We start from the raw sequence: 27,761 nt of genomic DNA on the forward strand, positions 1-27,761 counted from the left end.
CTAGGGTTTCCTTGATTGGTTGATTGACTGACCACAGCACATATGGATTGATTGAATGAATCAACTGAGCTGTCTTTCCCTTTTCCTACTCCTCCCCCCCCCCCAATTTGCCTAGCATTACCATCTTTTCTAACCATTTTTGTTGACGTCAAGCAAACAGAGGGCTGCCCAACCTTGCTAGAGATTAGAACAATGTGACCATTAGACACAGAGACTGAAACATGTTCATCTTGATCCCTTTAACCTTCCCAAACTCTTATCTCATTCCTGAGCAAGAAGGCAAAGACTGCCAAGACTTTAACCCCACAAGACCCCCCTCAATATGAGTGCTCAACCTTGAGGCATATAAATAAGTTTGATGATAGCCTTCGTTTGTTATCTTTTGCTTCCTGATTCCTTTGAAGGTACTATTCTGTGCACCCTGTAACTTTTGTCTTGCCCTTAGGCTTGTACAATAAACTATTTGATTTGATATAAACAACTTTCAGATTTGGAGTGATGAGTGATGCAAGAAAAAATCCTTTCCATCAAGAATGGGTAATTTCAAATAATCCAATATATCTGAGAAAAAGGAAAAGTCCCTCCATATCAACATTTTTTTATTTTTTTTAAGGGAAAGCTCAGTGTTTCCCAAATGTATCTGATGTGGGAACCATCTGTTCTGGAAACCACAGAATCATAGATTTGAAAGAGACCAGAAGGATCATCATATACAGCTCTATTCTGTAGGAACACACAATTAAAGTTGGAAATTTGTATACAATTGGTACTATATTTGTTCCCATTCATTAAAATTGTTTCTTTCTTTTGGAAACTCAATAGGAATGGCTACATTGAATAACGCCACTTTAGTTCTTTCTTTTCAATGAACAAAGACCCCTTCTGATTTGTTTTATACTCAGAAAACCTCATTGTAGGATTGCCTTAGGGTCATCACAAGCCAGAAACAACTTGAAGCTACAATATCAATAGCCTACGAGAGGAAACGGAAAAACAAAGAATGGCTAAGTAAACACATCTCTCACCCTCTCATTTTACTTCTGCCTTTCAGAATACAGTATATCTCTCCACTGCTACTTTTCATATATCCAGGAAAAAATAGCCCAAGGTCTTCAGCCATACAACAAAGTCCTTTTTATTCTCCAGTTTGCAAATACAAATAAATGTTAGAAGTCTATTTGGAATTTTTAAATTCAAAATATTCCAAAAACCAAACCTGCCCACATGAGTGACTAAGAGAGTAACAACTTTGCTTTTGAATGGTTCAATGTGCAGAAACTTTGTTCAGGCACAAAATTGCTGTGTAAAGGTATTTTCAGGCTACCTACACAATATGTACAGGAGGATCCCCCAGTGGCACAACGGGTTAAACCTTTGTGCTGGCAGGACTGTTGACTTGAAGGTTAGTTTGCTGACCTGAAGGTTGCCGGTTCAAATTCAGGGAGAGTGCAGATGAGCTCCCTCTGTCAGCTCCAGCTCCATGCGGGGACATGAGAGAAGCCTCCCACAAGGATGGTAAAAACATCAAACATCTGGGCATCCACTGGGCAACATCCTTGCAGACGGCCAATTGTCTCACACCAGAAGTGTACATGGAGCATAAATACATGTAATGTTTAGTGTTGGGTCCCATCTGTAAAGTATATTCAGATTTTCCAAAATCTGAAAGAATCCAAAATCCAAAACACTTCAGCCCCACACATTTTGGATAAGGGATATGTAACGTATCATTTTCTCATAATGTTTCGATACTAAGAAATAGTACCTGCTCACAAATGGCTCCAGTTATGGTGACGGGGAAGAGTCTGACGGTCCCTCGGCCAAGGTTTTCTCTCTTCCGCTGCTGTGAGAATAACTTCAGCTCTTTTGCCTCTTCCTCTTCCAGGGAACTACAATACTGTGCCTGAAAAATGAATGTGCGGGTGGGAAGGACAGGGGACAAGGAAGAGAACAGTCAGCTCAGAAAGCCCATGCTTAATAACTTTATTTTTTGGTAAGGAGGCTTCTAAGGCAAAGTAGATGTTTTCATTCCAGAATGATTCCATATGCACCCATAAAGAAAAGAGGGAAGAAAAGTTCCCAGCTATGTCTACAGGTCCCAGGTTCAAACCACAGGAGCGGCCGCTGTTAGCTCCAGCTCCTGCCAACCTAACAGTTCGAAAACATGCAAATGTGAGTAGATCAATAGGTACCGCTCCAGCAGGAAGGTAACGGCGCTCCATGCAGTCATGCTGGCCACATGACCTTGGAGGTGTCTACAGACAACGCCAGCTCTTCAGCTTAGAAATGGAGATGAGCACCAACCCCCAGAGTCAGACATGACTGGACTTAACGTCAGGGGAAAACCTTTACCTTTTATGTCTACAGTACAGTTACATCAAAACCAAAAAGGACTTAGACAAGCAAGTTTCACTGTGATCCCAGGCCTAGGACAGACAGATCAAAGGAGAAGCAAAGAATGGACCCAGATATCCCTGCAGCCACACATGCACAAATGTTACAGTACTTGTTTCAGGTGTGTCCACATAGTGTTGCTTCTATTATCACATGAAAATAACATATATATTTACAGATAAGCCATATGAGATTGCTAAGAGAAAGGAAGTCTTCCCCTCTAGAGTGGCGCTGACTTATTATTTACAAAACACCATGCAAGTAGAATAGCTCTTTACAACGCATCAGACAAAAAACAGGTCTCTGCACCCAAGATGTTCGCAGTCTTGAATATTGTAGAAAATTTTGCCTGAAACCACAGTATAGCCTCACCCTATCACTGACACTGAGAGAACTTTGCCCAAACACTTTCTAGCTGGTATTCAGAGTCAAAAAGCTGAAATCTGCATCAAGCAACTAAAATACATTATTTTATTAAACAATTATATATAAAGGGAATTGAGTATCCATGTGTTTTGTTATGCACGGGGGATCGTGGAGCCAAACCCCAGCAGATACTAAGGGCCCACTAAATGAAAATAATAAAGAATGTGGGTGAATTTTTCACACAAGGTGGTGGTTTATGGCTGTCAACCAGAGAACTTGAGCTAAATCTAACCTGTCTAAAAAAAAGTCATACTAATGGGATCACACTGGCAACAAAGGTACATATATAGTTAAAGCAATGGTATTCCCCGTAGTAAGCTATGGATCCGAGAGCTGGACCATAAGGAAGGCTGAGCAAAGGAAGATAGATGCTTTTGAACTGTGGTGTTGGAGGAAAATCCTGAGAATGCCTTGGACTGCAAGAAGATCCAACCAGTTCATCCTCCAAGAAATAAAGCCCAACTGCTCACTGGAGGGAAGGATATTAGAGGCAAAGATGAAGTACTTTGGCCACATCGTGAAAAGACAGGAAAGCTTGAAGAAGAGAATGATGCTGGGGAAAATAAAAGGAAAAAGGAAGAGGGCCGACCAAGGGCAAGACAGATGGATGGTATCCTTGAAGTGACTGGCTTGACCTTGAAGGAGCTGGGGGTGGCCACGGCCAACAGGCAGCTCTGGCCTGGGCTGGTCCATGAGGTCATGAAGAGTCGGAAGCGAGTGAATGAATAAACAAGAGGATTTCAGTTAGTTGTAAACACAAATGCTATTCACTTAAGAGATCTATTTCAAAGAGAATTCAAATTGGAGCCATACCTTCGATAACCTGCTCCAGAGGTATCCATCCTCACTTTCCAGAGCACCAATTCAGTGTACAATTACAGTGCATTAAACCATATTGCCATGCAAACATGCCACAGTGTTCTCCCTAGTTACTATTATTACCATTGTGACTGTCCCCATTATTTCACTAATAATGGCAGCAATGACAATAGTTCAAGTTACAAGCAAAGTCATTGACCTGTAACTTTTGGGCCAATGGCAGCTTTGGAAAAGGTATTTTTGTCTGTACTAGTGGGAAAGGATTAAATCTCACCTTTTTTTGGGTTGTAGTCATGATCCTGTTTCCCTACTCCTGTGGTTAGTACAGTAGAGTCTCACTTATCCAACACTCGCTTATCCAACATTCTGGATTATCCAACATATTTTTGTAGTCAATGTTTTCAATATATCGTGATATTTTGGTGCTAAATTTGTAAATACAGTAATTACTACATAGGATTACTGTGTACTGAACTGCTTTTTCTGTCAAATTTGTTGTATAACATGATGTTTTGCTGCTTAATTTGTAAAATCATAACCTATTTTGATGTTTAATAGGCTTTTTCTTAATCTCTCCTTATTATTCAACATATTCGCTTATCCAACATTCTGCCGGCCTGTTTATGTTAGATAAGTGAGACTCTACTGTACTATACTATGACCCCCGTATCTGCAGAACCGATATACATCTTTCACTTATTCGATTATTTACTTATGGCATCCTGTACAATCTACACCTTCTTCCTGGTATCTCCGTCTTTCATACCATTGGAAACAACAGGGTTTGCCATTTTCCGCAGTTTTACATATCCACTCCAAGTCTGGGAATATATGACTCGCAGATACAGTAGAGTCTCACTTATCCAAGCTAAACGGGCCGGCAGAAGCTTGGATAAGCGAATATCTTGGATAATAAGGAGGGATTAAGGAAAAGCCTATTAAACATCAAATTAGGTTATGATTTTACAAATTAAGCACCAAAACATCATGTTTTACAACAAATTGGACAGAAAAAGTAGTTCAATATGCAGTAATGTCATGTAGTAATTACTGTATTTACGAATTTAGCATCAAAATATCACGATATATTGAAAACATTGACTACAAAAATGGCTTGGATAATCCAGAAGTTTGGATAAGCGAGGCTTGGATAAGTGAGACTCTACTGTACATGACCTTATCACAATGGGATATGATCGATTTATATCAGACTATGCATAGTGTCCCCATCACACCCAATTATTACAGTCCTTATGATTTGAAAATACTGTGCTTGGACCCGTCACACCATGGAAGGTCACTGATGTAGCCTGGAAGTTTCGAACTACTGTTGTCGTGAGATTTTAGCTGATAGAATGCATACTGATTTTCAGATCACACATAAAAACAGCACCTCAGCAAAATATAAACTTGCAATAAATTGGGGGAAAGTGTATAATTAAGTCTGTTTCTGCGATGTTGCACAGACAGATTCCAACAGATTACTGATCGAATGGAACAAACGTCATGTGATAGGATCTGTCCAAAGACCTTATGATCCACAGTGATCATAATGTATTAAAAAACAAACTTTCACACGTTTCAGCACTAACTCTCCTAAAACTTTCAAATGTCCAGAGGTTATGCTTCAGTCTCCCTCCTGCTTATTCCTCCATGTGGTTGGCAGAGCATAAACAGAAATTGCCTACTTTCTTTTGCACACTTTTTGCTGCAATTTGTATTATTTGGTGTCACTTCCTTGGGATCATGGCACATGAAACAGGCAGAACCGTGGGCCACTGAAGTGTTCACCTCCAACTTGTGTACCCCACAGTTCTTCTCTCTTATTACAGACTGCAGATTTATTTATTTGATTGATTCATATCCAGTCTTTCTCCCAGCATGGGATTCAATAATTTTTAAAGATGCCATTAAACAAGTACTTTACAAATATTAAATAGTAATTAAGGATGCTTCTGCATGTGAACACCAGTGCCATACAGGATGAGGATTCGTAGCATAGATTCTGTTATGGAAAGGGAAATTTCCAGATTAAAAATTTTCTCCCAGCTGGGTATTTTCTCCTATGTTTGCAAAATGAGCCTGTACTAAGATTCAGGCAGGTGTCTCCAAGCTGGGTCTTTGATATAAGTATCAACAGATCGTAAAAGAGCCTTAGCTCTTCTTCCCTTTCAATCTTATTTGGCCAACCGGTGTTTGTGTGATAAGAGTCCCACCTATTAAAAACAACTTGGGTTTTACAGTAGCTTTGGCTACAATTCAGATTAAGCAGTTCTTTCCTACAGCTCAAGAAAACTACTTTGGTGCTACAAAAAGTATTTTAGAAATTGGACTTTTGTTCCCAGAGTTCATACTGGCTGAAGGATTAATTACAATCAGACCTCCATATCCAGAGATACTGTATCCACATATTCAAACATTTACAGCTTGAAAATATCCCAATAACCTTGGCTTTTCCATTTATTATATTTAAGGGACACCATTTTACTATACCATTGCATATCATGGAAATTGAGCATCCACAGATTATGGGCCTGGAAGTAAAGACATATGAAGAAAGGACTCCACTCCTCTCATGCCTGTTCATTTCATCAAGCTGTCTCCTTGTTCTCTTATGACAAGATAAATTACAATCCACAGCTGGTTTCTCCACACTAATCGGGATCTTTATCTGATCCTGCCCAAGCAGTCTTCTTTTGAAGGTCAAGAGCCTTAATCTTTTTTCAATCCATCACTGCGTTAAAAGCTCCGCCAGACCCCCTTGATCTCCAGTTTGGTGGGTTTTTTGCTTCTGAGATGGAGCCATACAAATACATCATATCTATGTTGCTCAACTGATCAAGCTTAATCAAAAATGATGAAATGGACCTACATGTACCGGTTCTGTGGATATGGGGGCCACGTCGCTGTCCAGTACACAATTCCAAATCTTGATGAATACTTTCAATCTGACCATGTGCTGGCTGTCTTAGGCTAGTGTAACATAAAGATACATTTCATTCCAGAGATACCAAGGGATAGCATTACGCCACAAATTTTAAATACTTATATACTTGAGTATAAGCCTAGTTTTTCAGCTCTTTTTTTAAGACTGAAAAAGCCCCCCTCGGCTTATACTCCGGTGAGGGTCCTGGTTAGCTTATATTTGGGGCAGCTTATACTCAAGAATATATGGTACATTTATTATTTTTCTCTATTATTATTGGTATTATTACATTTATTATTTTTCTCTAGTCTTGTTGCTACTATTACATTTATTTTACTCTATTTTTATTATTATTATTAATGCATTTATTATTTCACTCTGATCTTATTATTATTAATAATACATTTATTATTTCACTCTGATCTTATTATTATTATTGCATTTATTATTTTACTCTATTTATTATTACATGTATTATTTTCCTGTATTTATCATTATTATTATTATTACATGTATTATTTTACTCTATTATTATTAAAAGGATACATAAGTACATTTACATTGAAGAAGATGAGAATAATGATTTGATCAGAGTTGGACAGTCTTATTTTAAATTTGAGCTTTATGTAAATATTCAAAAACATTTAACCTACTGCTGCCTCAATTAATGTAATTTTATTGGTATCTACTTTTATTTCTGAAATTTACCATCCTCGGCTTATACTGGAGTCAATGTTTTCCCAGTTTTTTGTGGTAAAATTAGGTGCCTCGGTTTATATTCGGGTTGGCTTATACTCGACTATATACGGTACTATCCTGGTGAAATGGAAAGGGTTCACCAGGATAACCATCATGTAATCATGTATTATGAAACTGCTTGTCAAAGCCCAGGTCACTGGTCCATGAAAGAAAAAATAAAACAAATCAAGTATATAATAATAATAATAATAATAATAATAATAATACCTCAAGTACTACCTGCCAGCAGCAAAGAACTGGCGGGATCACAAACCTGTAAAAGTATTGGGAAATGAGCACGCAAAGATACTGTGGGACTTCCGAATCCAGACTGACAAAGTTCTGGAACACAACACACCAGACATCACAGTTGTGGAAAAGAAAAAGGTTTGGATCATTGATGTTGCCATTCCAGGTGACAGTCAGATTGACGAAAAACAACAGGAAAAACTCAGCCGCTATCAGGACCTCAAGATTGAACTTCAAAGACTCTGGCAGAAACCAGTGCAGGTGGTCCCGGTGGTGATTGGAACATTGGGTGCCGTGCCAAAAGATCTCAGCTGGCATTTGGAAACAATAGGCATAGACAAAATTACGATCTGCCAACTGCAAAAGGCCACCCTACTGGGATCTGCACGCATCATCCCAAAATACATCACACAGTCCTAGACACTTGGGAAGTGTTCGACTTGTGATTTTGTTTGTTGTGTCATACAATAATAATAACAACAACAATTCTATTTCTGCCACTTCTATGACTGAAATAGAATTATTATTATTATGCATCTCGTTTGCTGTGTCATACTCTGTCTTTGTGTCAATAATAATAATAATAATAATAATAATAATAATAATAATAATAATAATAATCTTTATTTATATCCTGCCACCATCTCCCCGAAGGGACTCTAGGTGACTTACAAGGCACTCCAGGGTTCACATAAAACATACAGTAGGTAAAAACGGTACAAGTCACATAAAATAGTCACATAAGAATAGATGTTGATACATATACAAAACCTACATAAAGATCATTCCCCATTTTAGCCACTTCCTCCGGTGCCACGCTTAATAAGCACTGCTTCCACTTGCCTACCACACATCAACCCCTCCTCACAATTGTGCCAAGAGTGTTACAAAACCAGATTGCAAGCCTTGTGTCTGGCATAACAATTTCACTGCCCCAAGAGACAGCGTGAAGCAGTCTGCGCACACTTGTGACACAGGGCAGCAATTTATCATCCACACCAGATTGGGCCTCCTCTCTAAAAAGCACTTAGCCTAATAATTAATCCGTTCCCCTGGGAGCAAGATACAACAACATGCCGAGAGGAACAAACAAAATCATGCAGAAGACAGAAGAAATCGGAGAGTTGCAAAGGGGTGACATCAACAAAATTCAGCAAATGAAGCAAGTACAATATAAAAAGAGACATAAAATACTGCTCAACTTGGAAAAACCAAATAAGTAATTTAAAAACCATGGGAGATTGCTATGATGTTACACATCATTACAAAAGGACAGGTGAAAAATTCTTGTGAAGGATAAACACAGAATAAATGAAATGTTAAAGAGCCGACATGGTGTGTTGGTTGGAGCACTGAACTATGATTTCTGGAGATCAGAATCCGGTTCCCACCTGGCCAGGGAAAGCACCTGGGTGACTTTGGGTGAGTCGCACACCCTCAGTCCCAGGAAAACCTTAGCGTGGAAATAACGTGAAGGCACACAACAAGAAAGAATCATTAACATATTATGCGTAACAGGTTGTAAGGATAATTGATCATTTCCATGAGAAATCTATGTAGCCACAGGCATACATAGATTAACTTCAATTATCCAGAATGCAAACACGAGTGAATAGAGGGCCTCCAAGGGAGAATGATACCAATAAAGGCAAGAAAGCATGTGTGTGACCACACACACACACACACAGACATGCAAACCACCATTAAAAATTAATTTCCTATACTGATGATAGAAGTTGCTGTAATCCCTGAGCTTGGAAATTTTGAGGGCACTATGACCCCCAATATTTTCATGTCACCAAGGGCACTGCAACCCATATCACTGTGAAATCACTGAAGAAGTGATATGAATGTATCTACCATTCCCTGTTGTCTATTTATCCCAGCCCACCTTCCAGAATTTTAGGCAAATATGCCTGCATCGGTAGGGTTGTCAGACTGAAAACTAAAGAGGGCTCTTGTCCCTTTAATAGTTGTGTAAGGAAAGGAAATTCAGCAGACGCTGCTTGTCATGCAGCCATGTAAAAAGCAAGACCTGGTGAAATTGCCTCTTCTACATAACTATTAAAAGTACAGGGTCTGTTTCCAATGTTTAATCTAGTAACCCTACTCAACAGTTGTACGTGGGAGGTTAGGGCACAATTCTGTGGTGACATTTTAGGACAACTATGACCTGTTTCACTTTACATTTGCTGCACTTAACTTTCTTGCCTGGCGAAAAGGACCTGACTTGTCTAAGAAACCCCGTCCTCTAATCCAGTGGTTCACAACCTTGTGTGTTTATGTCAGTGGTTCCCAACTTTTTTTGACCAGGGACTACTTTGACTAGGGACCACTCTCCAACATTAGTACCAAAAGGGTTATGAATCAGTTTTTGGTCAACTTTAGATTCAGTTTGGTTACTTGAGATGCTGATTCTGAAAATTGCATTGAATAGACCATATCAGCTCTAGTTTCTAATATAAAACATATGCCATCAAGTAGTCGCTATCTGCTCGCGAGTAGAAATCCATATTTAATTTTTTTTTTGTGTCAGGAGCTACTTGAGAAACTGCAATAATTTAAATTTTAAATAAATAATAATAATCTAGAGCTGATGTGGTCTATACAATGCAATTTTCTGAATCAGCATCCCAAATAACCTCAGGAATAGACCTAAAAACAAAACACCAAGGCGCACCCACTTCCAGGTGCCACATAGATTGGCTCCACTCAGGGGAAGGAGGAGAAGCAGCAGTCAGGAGGCTTCTTGTCGCACCTTTCATGGGTAGTCAGGCTCTCGCCTCCCAACATCCCTGTTGCCATGGCACTTATAAGAGAGTTTTGTGAGACCAGTCGCTGTCGCTGCAATGATGTAGTAATGGTGAGGCCACAGACCATATTTTACTTCTTGGGGGCCACAGGTGGTCAACGGACCACAGGTTGGGAACCACTACTCTAATCCCTTTCTGCAGAGGCCCTAGTCAGTTTCAGGGAAGGTTGAAGGTTGGAGGGGAGATAGACCTCAGTAATCTCTCCTCCACATCCTGGTACACAACCCATCAGGGAGATCTACCCACAGTCAGAAATCTTATAGAGTTTAGTGATATTGGTTTTCTTTGATTGACAACTCCACAATTTCTCCAGCCTTGCTTGTTGGAGAATTCTGGCAGCTGTAGATAAAATTATTGCCCTTTTCAAGCTGCACAAGCAATGAAATATCTATCTAGGCCCTTGGTATTTGTAGGGCACTGTGCTAAATCTTCCAAACCAAGACAACCTGACATCAGAGAACATTGCCACCTTTAATATGACAAAACGGTGAACCACAGTGGCCACATCAAGAGAAGAAAAAGCTTGTTTTCTTTTTAAATGGAACACATCACAGCAATTTGCAATCACAAAAACGAATATTGTAAAACTGTAAACAATTAATCCAAAGGGGAGGGAGTTCTGCCCTGCAGGGATTTTTCCACCATTCAACATTATTGTTGGAGTGCATCAGGGATCAGCACTCTCACCATTACTATTTATACTCTGCATGAACACTGTTACAGCAGATTTGCAGGCTATGCATCCCTGGACACTCCTATATGCAGATGACATAGCACTCAACCACCAAACACGTGCAGCCCTCCAATAACAGCTACAGACATGGAGTGATAGACTCACTGCAAATGGACTTCAATTGAACATACCCAAAACAGAGTAACTGGAATGTGGCCTTCAAACTGGAAAAAACAATTCAAATTAATGGACAAGCACTAAAGAAGGCCACCCAATTTAAATACCTAGGGTCACTGGTCTCCATAGATGGCGACACAATGGTCACGAATAAATGCAGCCTGATTGAAATGACAGCAAAGTACTGACATTCTGTGTGGCTCAAAAATGCCTGAACAACTCAAGGCTAAGATCTACACTACAGCTGTTCACCCAGTAGCCTTCTATAGAAGGCCAGCAACAAGGAAACATGAACAAACCCTTAACACAATGGAAATGAAAATACTGAGATGAACACTCGGCTTGACACTTCTTGACCATGTGCCAAATGATGACATTTGTCAAAGACTAGGAATAAACGTGATCAGCAAGAAAATGCAGGAAGCAAGACTATGGTGGTACGGCCATGTTATGAGGAGAGAACCAACATAAGAAGCACAAACAGCACTACATTTGGAAGGACGACGACCACATGGATGGCCAAAGAAAAGATGGATGGACACCATCAACAAAGACATGTGTGCGGCCAACCTGAGACCTGAGAATGCCCACAACAAAGCCCTGTGGAAATGGGAGTCACAATGCTAACCACTCCATGGGAAATAGCTTAGAAAGGAGGGGAGGAGGCGAGGGAGGAGGGGACCTCTGCAACCATGATAGGTGCCGGAGTTCAATCCTCTTTTGCATTTTTGGCCACTCCACAAGAATAGACTTTTTTGCAAAAACTGTCAGTAACAGTAAGCCCTCTTCTTTGCAATTCCAGCACAGTGCATTTTTTAAAAAAAGGCTTCTTACCTCACTGTCATGTGGAGGAAGCTGGTGCAGCAACTGGCGGATGCGGTACCGTTCTCCAGGACTATTGACGTAGGGGACTTTGTCCTCTGGGAGGCAGCTGAAGAACTGATACACCTGAGGGTCAATGGAAATATTAGATGGTGAAGAGGGATATAAATACAGTGTTCCCTCACTTTTCACGGGGGTTAGGTTCCAGGACCACCGCAATAAGTGAAAATCCACAAAGTAGGGACGCTATATTTATTTTAATATTTATACATTACTTTAGTAGTTATACACTATTTTAAGTCTTTATCAACCAATCGTGTGTTGAAAAATCGCCTCCTTCGCCTCCCGTTGCTGCTTGGGCTCCTTTTCTCTCCCTTCGGCTTCTCCTTCCTCCCTTCCTTAGGCTGTAAATTGAATTTTTTTATGATTTATAATAGTCTTTTAAAGTTTATTGAAAAACCGCAAAACAGCGAATCCGCAAAAAAGTGAACCGCAAAAGCACCAGATCCCAGATGACCTTGGAAGCTGAGCAGGGTCAATCCCAGTTAGTATTTGAATGGGGGATCACCAGTGAATACCAAATATAGAAGAATGGAAGGAACTGGTAAAATCACTGGAGCATTCCTTAATTAAGAAACCCATTTGAACTAATGGGGTCTCCATAAATTGACAAGCAACCTGAAAGTACACACACAACCTGAGAAATGAGGAGACAGACCAACAGTAAAATTTCTGAAATGTCCAGAATCCCAGCAAGAAGCTTCTCTTTCTATTTCCTCACCCCTGGAAGTTTCCCAGAAGTTTCTCTGCAAAACCAACATGCAAGCAAAATAAGGCCCTTTATCTAGGGTTCAAAATGCTGAAAGCAAACTTTGCATTTATACCAGAACAACAACTTTCCAGATGTTTTTGGGGCACAACTCTCATAATCTTTCTGCATTGGCTATGCTGGCTATAATGGATGGGAGTTGTAGGAAGAAATGCTGTAGGATCACCATGGTCCATCCATAACTCATGCAATATTCTCCTTTATGAATAAGTGTTCAAAGTATGCAAGGAGGAAAAAGAGGAGGAGCAGAAGAAGAAGCAGAAAGTCCTGTATCTCAACCAACTACTACAATGAAAATGGACTGTCCAATTATCATCAGGTTCAATAGCATTTGGGGCACATTTCAAGCTTAACTTAGTGGCAGAGCACAGTGACTGTTTTAGGTTCAAATTAGCAAAAAGGAAGACAAGTAGCAACGTGAGGTGGGGGAAATCTACTTGAGACCCACAGAACAAATTGGACGGACCAATGTGTATACAGTTAGGGTATACATCCGCTTGTATGACCACCCATCTGCTTGGGTTGCTGTGAGTTTTTCAGGCAGCATGGCCAGTGTTTTCTTGCAGCATTCTCTCCGGTGTTTCACCTGCATCTGTGGCTAAGAAGTTTATTTAGAGATCTGTTGGAAGTGAGACAAGGGGGAGATGGGCCATACTTACACACTTTGATAGGCCGGGCTGTGGAGCAGGCTGGTTAGCCACCAGCTGCAACAAATCACTGATCATGAGTTCGAGGCCAGCCCAGTGCCTGGGTCTGTCTCTGTCTCTGTTCTATGGTATGGCATTGAATGTTTGCCTTATATGTGCAATGTGATCCACCTTGAGTCCCCTTCGGGGTGAGAAGGGCAGAATATAAATACTGTAAGTGAAGTTAGTCCTGACACAATCCAGAGTGGGACTTAGAGTTCTGAGCCTCTTCCCTATTCCCTTAGTCAAAGCACAGAATACAACTGAGGACTAGTCAACATGCAGAATCACCTGGTCTTTTACATTTCTGCCAATCCTTGTCAGGGTGCTTCTCCCCAAAATGGTGTGACAGGTTGCTACTCAGGAAAAAACTTCTTCCTCAGTGCCATTCGTCCTCTACCTAAAGAGCTCTGCTTGGCACCATTATTTCTCGATCTAGATATCAGACTTTCTCTTTCAGTTGGCACTGAGTCCTTGATTTTATCACTGGCATTACTAGCAGGCATTATAGCTCTCTCTTTAATATAATTTAATGTTGTTCGGAGTCCAACATTGAGAAGTCTTGACTCTTATTTTGACTGTTTATTTTTGTAATATTTTGCTTTTCCATTGATTGTTTTGGGCTTTGTAAACCACCCCAAAGACTGCTAATTGGGCAGTAGAAAAACATTTCCCATCAGACAGACCCAGATCAAAACTTCATACCCTCCAATGGCCCCTATTTGACATGTGTAGCCCAAATTAATCTTCTGTCTTGCCACTTTTCCAACTGTTTTGAAAATGTCCCGGTTTCTATTCCCACCTCTCTTTCCCCCCTTTGTCCTCTGCTTAGTCCAACTGCTGCAAATGGACTTCAAAGGGCATATTTTGAACAAATTTTATTGTATTTATTTTATGTTCATGTTTTGACTCTGTCGTACCCCACCTTGGGCTGATAGAAGAGTTGGGTAACAAAAATATTATTATTATTATTATTATTATTATTATTATTATTATTATTATTACCGTGTTTCCCCGAAAATAAGACAGTGTCTTATATTAATTTTGCTCCCAAAGATGCTCTAGGTCTTATTTTCAGAGGATGTCTTATTTTTCCATGAAGAAGAATTCACATTTATTGTTGAACAAAAAATGAACATTATATATTGTACAGTAGTTGTCATCATAAACCAGCATAACCAGACAAACTGTGAATCCTATCAAGAATTTATTGTTACTACCATTATTGCCATGTATATGGTACATACATTTACCGATCCTGCATGCCCTGGTGTTCTGTTCGTTGGGCATGCTTCCAAACAAAAACTTTGCTAGGTCTTACTTTCGGGGGAGGCCTTATATTTAGCAATTCAGCAAAACCTCTACTAGGTCTTATTTTCTAGGGATGTCTTATTTTAGGGGAAACAGGGTACTACTACTACTACTACTCCATTTATTTAGCAGAAGATTGTACCTTCCCAATAGGCTGAGGCAAAAGAAATCTGTTGCTACTTCTCAAGCCGCCTTGAATCTTATCTTGGGAAAAATACAGGATATAAATGTGTTTGTTGTGCCATCTTAATCACATGCTGCTATTGCTTGGGCACGTGTGTCCCGGCTTTAATTTCAAATGCTGGACAGAACTTCCTGCATTTATCTGAATAAAGACTCTTTCCTACTAAACCTCTTTTTCTAGCCGATTCGACAATCAGGATTAAAGAAGATACTGCAATCAAATAAATGGAAGGGCTCCATTTCAAGTGTGACTCTCAAACATGCAGGCGCCAAAGGCTACTCTGTGTGTGTGTGTGTGTGTGTGTGTATACAAACAGACCCCAAGACAAACAATGAGATGTATTCAGGTGCATGGGATAGATAATGCCTCCTCACCCCAGTCCCCATGAAAGCAGGTTCAAGTCTCAGTTTAGTGGCTGGCCTCTGAAAAAGCACCTTCTCATGGTGTAACATGCCTCTTAGGGTTCCCCTGATAATCCCCAAGATAAGAAGGGCAAACACTTTCTACACATTCTACCTTGTAGAAAGCAAGCAGAGAGTGCTAAAGAAATGTTTCTCTGTAATCAGTTTAAAACAAGAGCTCTGCTAATCAGATTACAAATGGTCTGGCCTTGCTGGAGTGGTCAGGTTACGTAATATGCTCACAGAGAGAGAGAGATACTAAGAAAGCAACTGGCTTGTATTTAAATTAATACAGTCTTTTGTTTCTCGCCTTCCCGCTCCTTTGTTTCAAAAAATCACCAACCCTATCAAAGCTACAATCCATGCAGAGAGATAATACTTGAAAAACAAACCAAGAGGCTTGGAGTATCTCTGCCCGAAGTTCTGTATAAGACAAACATTTGCTTTCAGAACTGAATCATGGAATCACAGAGCTGGAAGAGACCCCAAAGGTCATCCAATCCAACCCCCTTCTTATTTATTTATTTATTTATTTATTTATTTATTTTTCAAACTTATATGCCGCCACTCCCCTAGGGCTCGGGGCGGTTTACAAGACCCGGCTAAAATCAACAATTTAAAAACATCTTAAAACATCTTCTGCCATGCAGGAAGACCTAATCAAAGCTCTCCTGGCAGATGGCCATCCAGAAAAACCTCCAGAGAAGGAGACAGACTCCACTGTCCTATGAGACAGCATATTCCACTGTCAAACTGCTCTTATTGTCAGAAATTCTTCCTAATATTTAATGGAATTCTTTTTCTAAGGTTTGAACCCATTGCTCTGTATCTTAGTCTCCAGAGAAGTAGAAAACAAACTTGGCCCCTCCTCAATGTGACATTATTTCAAATATTTAAATATGGCTATAAATGTATTTATTATTACAGTAGAGTCTCACTTATCCAAGCTAAACAGGCCGGCAGAAGCTTGGATAAGCAAATATCTTGGATAATAAGGAGGGATTAAGGAAAAGCCTATTAAACATCAAATTAGGTTATGATTTTACAAATTAAGCACCAAAACATCATGTTATACAACAAATTTGACAGAAAAAGTAGTTCAATACGCAGTACTGTTATGTTGTAATTACTGTATTTATGAATTTAGCACCAAAATATCATGATATATTGAAAACATTGACTACAAAAATGGCTTGGATAATCCAGAAACTTGGATAAGTGAGGCTTGGATAAGTGAGACTCTAGTGTATTATTATTATTATTATTATTATTATTATTATTATATTTACTTATATCCCACTTTTTCTCTCCACAAAGCGACATTATTTCAAATACTTTAATATGGCTATATTATTATTATTATTATTATTATTATTATTATTATTATTGTTGTTGTTGTTGTTGTTGTTGTGTTTATTTATATCCCACTTTTTTATCCACAAAGAAGACTCAAAGTGGCTTACAATAAAAGTATTTCAATACAATTTAAAATCCAAAAATATATAAATATTAAGATAGAAATAAACATCAATGGTATTAAATAATCAGGCCCACGCTCAGCCTTCTTTTCCTTGAGCTAAACAGACCTAGCTTTTTCATCCGTTCCCCAAAGAGCTTGACTTCCAGAACTTTGGTAATTTTAGTTGCTCTTCTCTGAACATGTTCCAGCTTGTCCACATCCTTCTTGAATTGTGGGGCCCTGAACCTCTAGTATTCCAGAGCTGTTTATCATACTTAATTCCTATTGTATTCAAATTTGTCTAGGCAAATTGTTTGGATCCAACCAATTATCATATCTGCTCTTGAGTAAATGCAGATAGGAAATTGGTGCCATTCATTCCTGCAGACCTGCATGTAAAAGAGTTAGACATGACACATGCAGAAACTTCTAAAGCAGTGGTTCTCAACCTGTGTGTCCCCAGGTGTTTTGACCTACAGCTCCCAGAAACCCCGTTTATCAGCTATTAGGATTTCTGGAAGTTGGAAGGCGCAGATGGTTAGTAGCCAGCTGCAATAAATCACTACTGACCAAGAGGTCATGAGTTCGAAGCCAGCCCACGTTGGAGTGAGCGCCCAACAATTAAAAATAGCCCAGATCGTTGCTGATCTAAGCAACCCAAAAGATAGTTACATCTATCAAGTAGGAAAATTTAGGTACCGCTTATGCGGGGAGGCTAATTTAATTAATTTATGACACCATAAAAATCATCCAGCAGCATGCAGAAAGGAATGAATAAGCAATCCATCATGGACTCGGTGTCACAGTAGATGATGAAGTAGCAGCTCCCCCCGTGGCCGGAATCGAGCATTACCCTCATGAATCCTGGAAGCTGGAAAAATGTTAAATTGCCTCTGTGTTTTTGTCTCTGTCTCTGTCTGTATGTCTAATGGCATTGAATGTTTACCATATATGTGTACATTGTGATCCGCCCTGAGTCCCCTTCGGGGTGAGAAGGGCGGAATATAAATACAGTAGAGTCTCACTTATCCAACGTTCTGGATTATCCAATGCATTTTTGTAGTCAATGTTTTCAATACATTATGATATTTTGGTACTAAATTCATAAATACAGTAATTACTACATAGCATTAACTGCGTATTGAACTTTTTTTGTCAAATTTGTTATATAACATGATGTTTTGGTGCTTAATTTGTAAAATCATAACCTAATTTAATGTTTAATAGGCTTTTTCTTAATGCCTCCTTATTATCCAACATATTCGCTTATCCAACATTCTGCTAGCCCGTTTATGTTGGATAAGTGAGACTCTACTGCACTGCAAATAAATAATAAAGAAATAAATAAGGCCAAAACATCTGGGGACCCCAAGTAGAGAACCACTGTTCTGAAGTAAATGAAAAAAACTGTGATTTGATCATTTATCTGGAACATTTATGGAGAACTCTTCAAGAAAGAGTTCTCAGCCAAAAGGTTTTGACCCTTAGCAGAATCAATATTTCTCTTAGTATATGCAGTACAATCCCTATATCCACAAGACCACTACCAAGTTTGACAAACTAAGTTCTGTCCAGGAACATTGTAGGTCCTCCAGGCAATTCTATGGTATGTTCACTTTGGAAGACCTAAAAAGGAATTTTCTCTCTAGGAATTTGCTAGTCCTCCACCTTCTTTTCTTCTCTTTATTTCCCAAACCAACTTTAATAAAGGAAAAAGACAGTTTGTGGCACAGTATTTCAAAAGCTATTACCATGATCTTAGATTATCATGACATGAGAAGGATGTGGCAAGGGTTCAAATGCTTTGAAAGAATTAATCAAAATGGCATAAAGGCAGATGCAGCCCTTTATATATCCTGGACCCATGTTATACAAGCCTTTACAGATTATCATAAGCGCTTCCAAATATACGGCGCCCAAAACATAGTTTTTATCCTCTCCTTCTTTCAGAAGCTTATCAATTGCCTGCTGTCTTTCCTCCTTGACTATTTCAGAGGAGAAAATGTTATGTGTCAGAAAGGAACTTTTATTTTGAAAAATGCCACCCAAATGTTGGACATGAAAGTGGTTTACCAGTCTTTCAGTTTCACTAAGACAGTGGCTCTCAACCTTTTTAATGCTGCAACCCCTTAATACAGTTCTTCATATTGTGGTGACCCAACCATAACATGATTTGTGTTGCTACTTCATAACTGTAATTTTGCTACTGTTATGAATCATAATGTAAATACCTGATATGCAGGATGTATTTTCATTCACTGGATCAAGTTTGGCACAAATACCCGGTACGTCCAAATTTGAATACTGGTGGAGTTGGGGAGGGGGGGATTGATTTTATCATTTGGGAGTTGTAGTTGCTAGGATTTATAGTTCATCTACAATTAAAGAGCATTCTGAACTCTACCAACGATTGAGTTGAACCAAATTGGAAGAGTTTGGTGGGCATTGATCTTGAGTTTTGGAGTTGTAGTTTGTTTGTTTGTTTTGGGGGGGGGGAGGTGAGGCTGAAATAGAGATGGTATCAGCTTGGAGGAAACAAAAGTCAGCACTGCAGGAAGTTTGGGAACATATTTCATCCTTTCCTTAATGGTCAAATCCTGAGGAAAATCCCCCATCCAAAGATTTTTCCTGAACTAAAAGTACACAGATGCTATCACATGCATGAACATATCACACACACAATGCTACTGGCATCACCTGCTCAGGCTTGAGTCCTGGGGGCACCCAGGCATATTCCTCCGAGGCACAGCCAGAGTCATCGTCTGAGATCGAGTGGCGCTGGAAGTCAGAGATCAGGCGGCACATCATCCTCTCCAAGTCAACAGGCACCATGCGAACAGTATGCTCCTCACGTGGACACTTGCAGTGTTGGCAGATCTTCCTGCAAACAAAGGGAAAGGTTTACGGTGATTCACTCCAGGAACAGCCAAGGAAGCCTGGATGATGCCAATCATCCAGGCACATAAACATCTCATGTGGCTCCTGAGAGATCTGATAAAACAGGGCTGGAGAACAAGCAGTGGCCCTTGAGCTGTTCTCAGACTGCAACTCCCATTTAGCCATAGATAATCAAGGAAATGATGAGGAACAATTGGAGTTGTCATCCAGCAAAAGCCATACTTTCTTCATCCCTGCCATAACGAAAAGGAAACCACTGTTCCTCTAGACCAGTGGTTCTCAACCTGTGGGTCCCCAGCTCCTAGAAATCCTAACAGCTGGTAAACTGGCTGGGATTTTTGGGAGTTGTAGGCCAAAACACCTGGTTGGGAACCACTGCTCTAGATACCCTGTTTCCCTGAAAATAAGACATCCCCGAAAAATAAGACCTAGTAGAAGTTTTGCTGAATTGCTAAATATAAGGCCTCCCCCGAAAGTAAGACCTAGCAAAGTTTTTGTTTGGAAGCATGCCCAGCGCCTGCCAAACAGAACACCAGAGCATGCAGGATCAGTAAATGTACGTACCAGCTGTACATGGAAATAATGGTAGTAACAATAAATTCTTGATAGGATTCAGAGTTTATCTGGCTATGTTGGTTTGTAATGACAACTACTGTACAGTATATGATAAATGTTCATTTTTTGTTCAACAATAAATGTGCATTCTTCATGGAAAAATAAGACATCCCCTGAAAATAAGACCTAGCACATCTTTGAGAGCAAAAATTAATATAAGACACTGTCTTATTTTCGGGGTATTTGACTTCACATTCATTTTGGTATTTGACTTCACATTCCAAAAATAATAGTTATCTTGACCTCCAGTAAGGAATTCTGGGAGCTGAAATCCAAAATATCTCGAGGCCCACGGTTTGGGAATCACTGCTCTGTACTTTACAATCATTCATCCGCCTATCAAATCTTAAAGTATAGGAAGGAACATAACAGTGTTTTATTAGACTGTGAGAAATGATAAAGGCACCACAATCTATCCTGACATCCATTCACCCTTTACACACAGACCCAGAGATCTTAAAAGACTGTTAACATAAATGTTGTGAGCCAGTGATAAAGTGAAAATTCAATAGATGGCGTGAATCTACTTGCTAGTCCCAACTAAAACACATTAATTGGATTTACTCCCTTGTTGACTCACGACTCAACAACTGATTCACTAGGTTTGCTTTCATTGAGATTAACCAATGGGATTCTGATTTCTGAGTCATCTAGATTCATTGCAACATTGTGACCGGGGAAAGAACCACGATTAACTCGTTCTAACCCCATACCGAGTTCTTTTATCTCTTTCTCTTTTATCCTATTAATTACAGGCATTTCAATGTTAATCCTTCAAGTGAATTCAAAGAGAAGCTTACAATACAAGGTCCCTCAACTGGAGGCCAACACATGACTGTATTGTGTAGGCCTTGGCCCTTACAAAGGCAATGGGTTTTGATGCTTATCCTGAGTGCTTCCCATCACCTAGGATATCCAAGTCCAACACAGAATTTTCTCCCATTTCAAAAGCTAGCTAGAGGGGCTGAAGGTCCAACAGACTGTGTGGGATCCTTGTATATAATGGGGTCAACAAATCATTCATGAAAGGAGAGGTTCCCCGTTGTGGTTTGTAGCCGTCTTTGTAGGCAGCATATGTAGCAAAGGAAGGCTGGTTACCCAGTGGTACAGCATAGGAGTAGCGAATATAGAAATGCAGAAGTGTGCGAGATGGGAGGAAACAGAGCGAGTGATGGAAAGAGACAGAAAGGAAGAAATCATTTCCACTCTAGGGCTTGCTTGCTGAAATGCAAATGTAAGAGGAGGAGGAATGTGCATATGAAAGGGAGGAATCTGGAAGAGATGTGTTTAGTAGAGGGAGAAAGAGGGAAGAAGTGTGAGGAAGAAGATCAAGAGACATCAACTGTGAAGGAATGTTCGGAGGACAAGAATCTGTAAAATAGTAAAAGAAAAAGGTGCTGGGGCTAGGATAATGATTTCATTTATTGTCGATCCGCCACATTTGCAAATTGGACTTTTGTGGATTTTATTATTTATTGATTTTGATTACATCGTCCTTCTCTAGAAGTTGGGGCCCCTGGTGGTGGCGCAGTGTGTTAAAGCGCTGAGCTTGCAGACCGAAAGGTCCCAGGTTCAAATCCTGGGAGCGGAATGAGCACCCGCTGTTAGCCCAAGCTCCTGCCAACCTAGCAGTTCGAAAACATGCAAATGTGAATAGATCAATAGGTATCGCTCCGGCAGGAAGGTAACGGCACTCCATGCAGTCATGCCGGCCACATGACCTTGGAGGTGTCTACGGACAACGTTGTCTCTTCAGCATAGAAATTGAGATGAGCACCAACCCCCAGAGTCTGTCACGACTGGACTTAATGTCAGGGGAAAACCTTTACCTTTACCTTTTACTCTCTAGAAGTTGACCATAAAGTCATGCTGGAAGATCTAGAGACTCCTAGAGAAAACACCTCCCTAAGAATCTCTAGGTCAATGTGTTGTCGAAGACTTTCATGGCCAGAATCACTGGGTTTCTATGAGTTTTCTGGGCTGTTTGACCATGTTCCAGAAGCATTCTCTCCTGACATTTTGCCCACATTCATGGCAGGCATCCTCAGAGGTTGTGAGGTCTGTTGGAAACTAAGCAAGTGGAGTTTTTATATCTATGGAATGGCCAGGGCGGAAGAAAGAAATCTTGTCTGTTTGAGGCAAGTGTGAATGTTACAACTGGCCACCTTGATTAGCATTGAATGGCTGTGTAGCTTCAAAGCCTGGCTGCTTCCTGCCTTTATTGGGAGGTGTTAGCTGGCCCTGATTGTTTCCTGTCTTGAATTCCCCTGCTTTTTAGTGTTGTCCTTTATTTACTGTCCTGATTTTGGGATTTTTTAAATATTGTTAGCCAGATTCATTTTCATCGTTTCCTCCTTTCTGTTGAAATTGTCCACATGCTTGTGGATTTCAATGGCTTCTCTGCATAGTCTGACATGGTGGTTGTTAGAGTGGTCCAGCATTTCTGTGTTTTCAAATAATATGCTGTGTCCAGGTTTGTTCATCAAGTGCTCGGCTATGGCTGACTTCTCTGCAGTGCCTTTCATGTTCCTTGATTTGTGTCTGGACAATCCTGCATTTGGTGGTTCCTATGTAGACTTGTCCACAGCTGCACGGTATATGTTAGACTCCTGCAGAGGTGAGAGGATCCCTATTGTCCTTTGCTGAAACTCACAGCAATCTCTAGGTCCTCCAGTACAATTCTATAGTCAGTTTCTGTTACCAGAGTCATGCTGAAAAACCTATAGATTCCTAGGGACATAATCTCTTGGGTAAAATAGTTGGGGTAGGGGGTATTCAAGATTTTGCCACTGTCATGGGGGCCATGCACCTCTAGCCATAGCAAATATGTAGGCCTGCCCTTACATATTTAAATCACTGTTCAGAAAACTTGAGAGGCAGCATGATTGAAAATACAGAATGATTAAATCGATCAGAGGACGGAAGGGGTGCAAAATCCACAAGTCAGCTATAAAACTGAACAGAAAGGAGGGGAGACATGCCACACAACCCTGTACATGTTAAGTCAGCAGGAAATCTGATTGCCTTTGATGGTTTACTCTCTATGTGTATTAAAGACTGTACCCTGAGGGCCTCCCCCTAATTATAGAAAGCGACAAAAAAAAACAAGGGAGAAAGTCTAAATAAATACAGGGAAAAGCAAGGCAGCACTGTGTCAAGAGTGCTTGTGCAACCAACTAGATCTTGAATGAGGGCAAGAAAAATCACACAGAGGACGAAGGGGGATTTGTTGGAGGGAGAGGGAATAAGATTCTCCTACCTCCATCCATGCACGAGGAAGCCCGGGCACTGCTCCCCGCAGGCCTGACACGGCTGCCCCCGGTCAGGGTCCTCCACCTCAGGCAGCTGGTATAGGACAGAGAGGAAAGAAATCAGTTCGTAAGATCCACAATTCCCAGCCTTACAAGTATCGCCACCATGCTCCCAATCCCCCAGACCACATGCCAGTGCGAAGGCAGCATCTATCCATTCTTCAGCATCTCACCCGCTTTGCCATGCATACGACGAGACCAACGCCAACACTTTCCCAACCAGCCTGTGCTCATTTAGAATCATAGGATCATGGAGGTTGAAGAGATCCCAAGGGCCATCCAATCCACCCCTTGCCCTGCAGGAACACAGGATTAAAGCACCCCCGACAGATGGGCATCCAACATCAAAGAAAGAGACTCCACAGGACTACAAGGCAGCAGCACATTTCACTGCAAAATACCTCTTACAGTCTGGACGTTCTTCCTAATGTTTAGGTGGGATTTTTATTTTATTTTTTGCGATTTGTTTCCATTGTTCCATATCCTAGGGCCCTTCCACACAGTTTTATATCCCAGTATATCAAGGCAGAAAATCCCACAATATCTTCTTTGAACTGGGTTATCTGAGTCCACAGATAATGTGGGATTTTCTGCCTTGATATTCTGGGATATCGGGCTGTCTGGAATGGCCTTAAGTCTCCAGAGCAGCAGAAAACAATCCTGCCCCCTTCTCAATATGACATCCTTTCAAATATTTAAACATGGCTATTAGGTCCTCTCTCGGCCTTGTATCAATAGAGAAAATAATTACAGAAGCTGTGACAACTGCCTGACTTGAACTTAGTGGTCAAGAATCCTGTATAAAAAGGTAAAGGTTTTCCCCTGATGTTAAGTCCAGTTGTGACCAACTCTGGGGTTGGTGCTCATCTCCATTTCTAAGCCGAGGAGCCAGCGTTGTCCGTAGACACCTCCAAGATCATGTGGCCGGCATGACTGCACGGAGCGCCGTTACCTTCCCGCCGGAGTGGTACCTATTGATCTACTCACATTGGCATGTTTTCGAACTGCTAGGTTGGCAGGAGCTGGGGCTAACAGCAGGCGCTCATTCCGCTCCTGGGATTTGAACTCCCGGGATTTCGGTCTACAGCGCTTTAACACACTGCGCCACCACCAGAATCCTGTATAACCAGTACCAAATCACCACTACCATTCCCAAGTTCCCTTCTGCCATGGGCTTTCCAGTAGTGCTGTTACACCGGAATGTCAACACTTGCAAGTACAACAGAACTATATTTTGTGGCTTTGTGGTGTTGCGTGCCTTCAAGTTGTTTCCAACTTGTGATTAGCTTGAGGCAAACCTATCACGAGGGCTTCTGGGCCTGAGTGCATGATTCGCCCACGGTCACCCAAATGATTTCAACTAAGGAATTGACCCCTGGTCATAGTCGAATGCTCAAACTACTACACAACATCGGCTCTTATTTGGATTTTACTATTTGTAGATACTGTACAAGGCACAATCATCCAACTAGCATATGGAGCCCCCAGATGGCGTAGTAGACTAAGTGACTTGAAGGTTGGGTTGCTGACCTAAAAGCTGCCAGGTTGGAATCCCACCTGGGGAGAGTGCGGATGAGCTCCCTCTATCAGCTCCAGCTCCAAGTGGGGACATGAGAGAAGCCTCCCACAAGGATGGTAAAAACATCAAAACATCCGGGCGTCCCCTGGGCAACGTCCTTGCAGACGGCCAATTCTCTCACTCCAGAAGCAACTCCGGTTGCTCCTGACACGGAAAAAAAAAAATCCAACTAGCATGACTTCTAGCCATGATGATGAGAAACGTAGAAGCTATTGTCCATACAAGTAATTTTTCCAAGCTCTACTTTTACAAAGCAGGCTTGAAACCTACTCCTAATGCTTAAGGCAGAAGATCCATCACATTGGGAGATGTTTTTACGAGGCCCTTTGACTTGTCACTGCAGGTTTGTACCAACATGGATAGGTGCCTCCACAACCAGGATGAATGTGTGTTCTTGTTGGGGGCAAAACATGTCCCATTCACTGGCCCTTGTCTGCTCACAAAAGCAAAACTTGGTAACCTCTGCAGCCAGAGTAAAACCCTGTTCCCACTTCGGCCAAGAGAGAGGCTTTTAAAGGAAACCAATTCCGGTCGGGAACGAGCAGGGAAAGCCTCAACTTCATTTGGTGCCAGAAGCCGCCCACAGGCCAGGACCTGCCTCCCGCTGAGTTCAGCAAGGCACAAAGAGGCCGGATGTTGGCTTCTTGCCACTGCAGGTAGCTTGGAAAAGTGGGCAGCAAAAAAACAACACTCTTGTTTTTTTGGTTTAGGAGAGTACAAAGGCCATTTGTGGCATTGTGTGGAACAGGTCCTTCCCCTAACTCTCCCTTTCAGGGGCTTTCTCCCATTTTAATACTTTTCTGCAGATCTCATCATGCTAAGCGTACAAAAAAGGGGACAATACACCACTGGAGAAGGAGAAGGTGCCAGGAGCCGCTCCTTCTTTTCCTCAGGCAAAAATCACTGAAGCATTGCCTGAACTGGGCAAGAAATGGGTTGTGTGTGTATATTTGTAATGGCTGAATAAAGTAACAGAGGGAAAGATGAAGGAAGCAAAAAGAGGTTGGAAAAGGCGAGCTCAGCAGCCTCTAGGAACCGTTTACCTGATCAATAGCTGGAGTATCCTCTTTAACTTGATTTTACATCTTGTTTATTATTATTTCTCAATATAATTTCAAACATATTTTATGAAAGAGCATTTTAAATAAGAAAAAGCAGCACATGCCCTTCAAAAAGAAGTAAAAGCAGTTAAATCTAGGATCTCCACCCAGACGCAATTTCACTCTCCAAACCGGTTGTTAGCGTAGAAAGATGTAAAGCATGTGTGTGTTGGAATATTTGCTTTTGCAAAGATTTTGTGTGTGTGTGTCAGGAGCGACTTGAGAAACTGCAAGTCACTTCTGGTGTGAGAGAATTGGTCATCTACAAGAACATTGCCCAGGGAACACCCAGATGTTTTACTATCCTGTGGGAGGCTTCTCTCATGTCCCCACATGGGAAGCTGGAGCTGACAGATAGGAGCTCACCCTGCTCCCTGGGTGAGCCGCCAACCTTTTGGTCAGCAGTCCTGCCTGCACATTGCGCCACCAGGGGCTCCTTTTGCAAAGCACAACTTAAAAAAAAAGTTAGCCTTCACAAAATAAGGACCCGCAATCTAATCTCAGAATACTTTAGTGTTAAATCTCTTAGCAAATCTGTTAGAGGAACTGCACCCTGTACATGCTCATAGGGGTGACAGAACAGGGACTAAGCACAGCTGAAAGAGGCAAAACAAAATCCCAACCGTATCATGCCGTGGTATTAACAGACAGCACAATAACCGAAATGGCAATGTGCTTCGTCTCCTCCTCGCATCTGCCAACTGCTGCTGCCAGATCAAATACCTCCCGACTTGCTTGCAGCTTAGAAGGGATTTGGGGGGGAGAGATGGGGAGGGGGTGAGATCTATTTCATCAGATTTGGGGAGGAAAACCCACAAATCTACCAGAGCTGACGTAATGAGACGTACAGCCTTCCGCTTCTCCCATCCCAGATTTGGGATCCACCATATGTGCCCCCCTCCACTTTCTCCAGTACAATAGTCACTCCTTGTTCAAGAATCCCTCCCTCCCTCCCATCCCCATGGCCCAGCATGACCCAGAAATGCCTTCAATAATCCCGCTGTTAACTGAAAAGGAAATGCTACTGCTGATCCATCACTGCAGGATTTGGGTATATAGAATTCCCAATTACAGTATCTTGGTGAATGAGGAATTGTACAGAAAAAAACCTTATGAACTCGTGTTTTCTCCCCCACACAGATGCTCCTGAATCCCCAGACCCAATTTATCTCCAAGTTTGGATTTTCACCAGCAACCACAAGCAAGTTCCAAAATTCACATCTGGTTTCCATGGAAAGAGGCGACAGAAATATGTAGGGAAACGGTGATAGCAGAGATAGACATAAATAATGTTTCAAAAGTTTTACACATAGTGATTGCTACCTCTGCTGTTCTTGGCAACTAGTCTAGC

The 27,761-nt window shown here is 41.1% G+C and overlaps 1 protein-coding gene across 1 annotated transcript in view; it reads right to left on the reverse strand.

Annotated features, from left to right (window-relative positions):
• apex2 (apurinic/apyrimidinic endodeoxyribonuclease 2) overlaps positions 1-27,761 on the reverse strand; it is a 116,471-nt gene that overhangs the window by 8,459 nt on the left and 80,251 nt on the right. Inside the window, exons 6-9 of the mRNA XM_062971185.1 lie at positions 23,680-23,765; positions 19,605-19,788; positions 12,050-12,163; positions 1,766-1,903 (exon numbers count right to left, since the gene is read on the reverse strand). Coding sequence (XP_062827255.1) covers positions 1,766-1,903; positions 12,050-12,163; positions 19,605-19,788; positions 23,680-23,765 — 522 coding nt within the window. The remainder of the gene's footprint in view (positions 1-1,765; positions 1,904-12,049; positions 12,164-19,604; positions 19,789-23,679; positions 23,766-27,761) is intronic.

Source organism: Anolis carolinensis, chromosome 2, assembly GCF_035594765.1.
Source record: "Anolis carolinensis isolate JA03-04 chromosome 2, rAnoCar3.1.pri, whole genome shotgun sequence".
Lineage (NCBI taxonomy): Eukaryota > Metazoa > Chordata > Lepidosauria > Squamata > Dactyloidae > Anolis > Anolis carolinensis.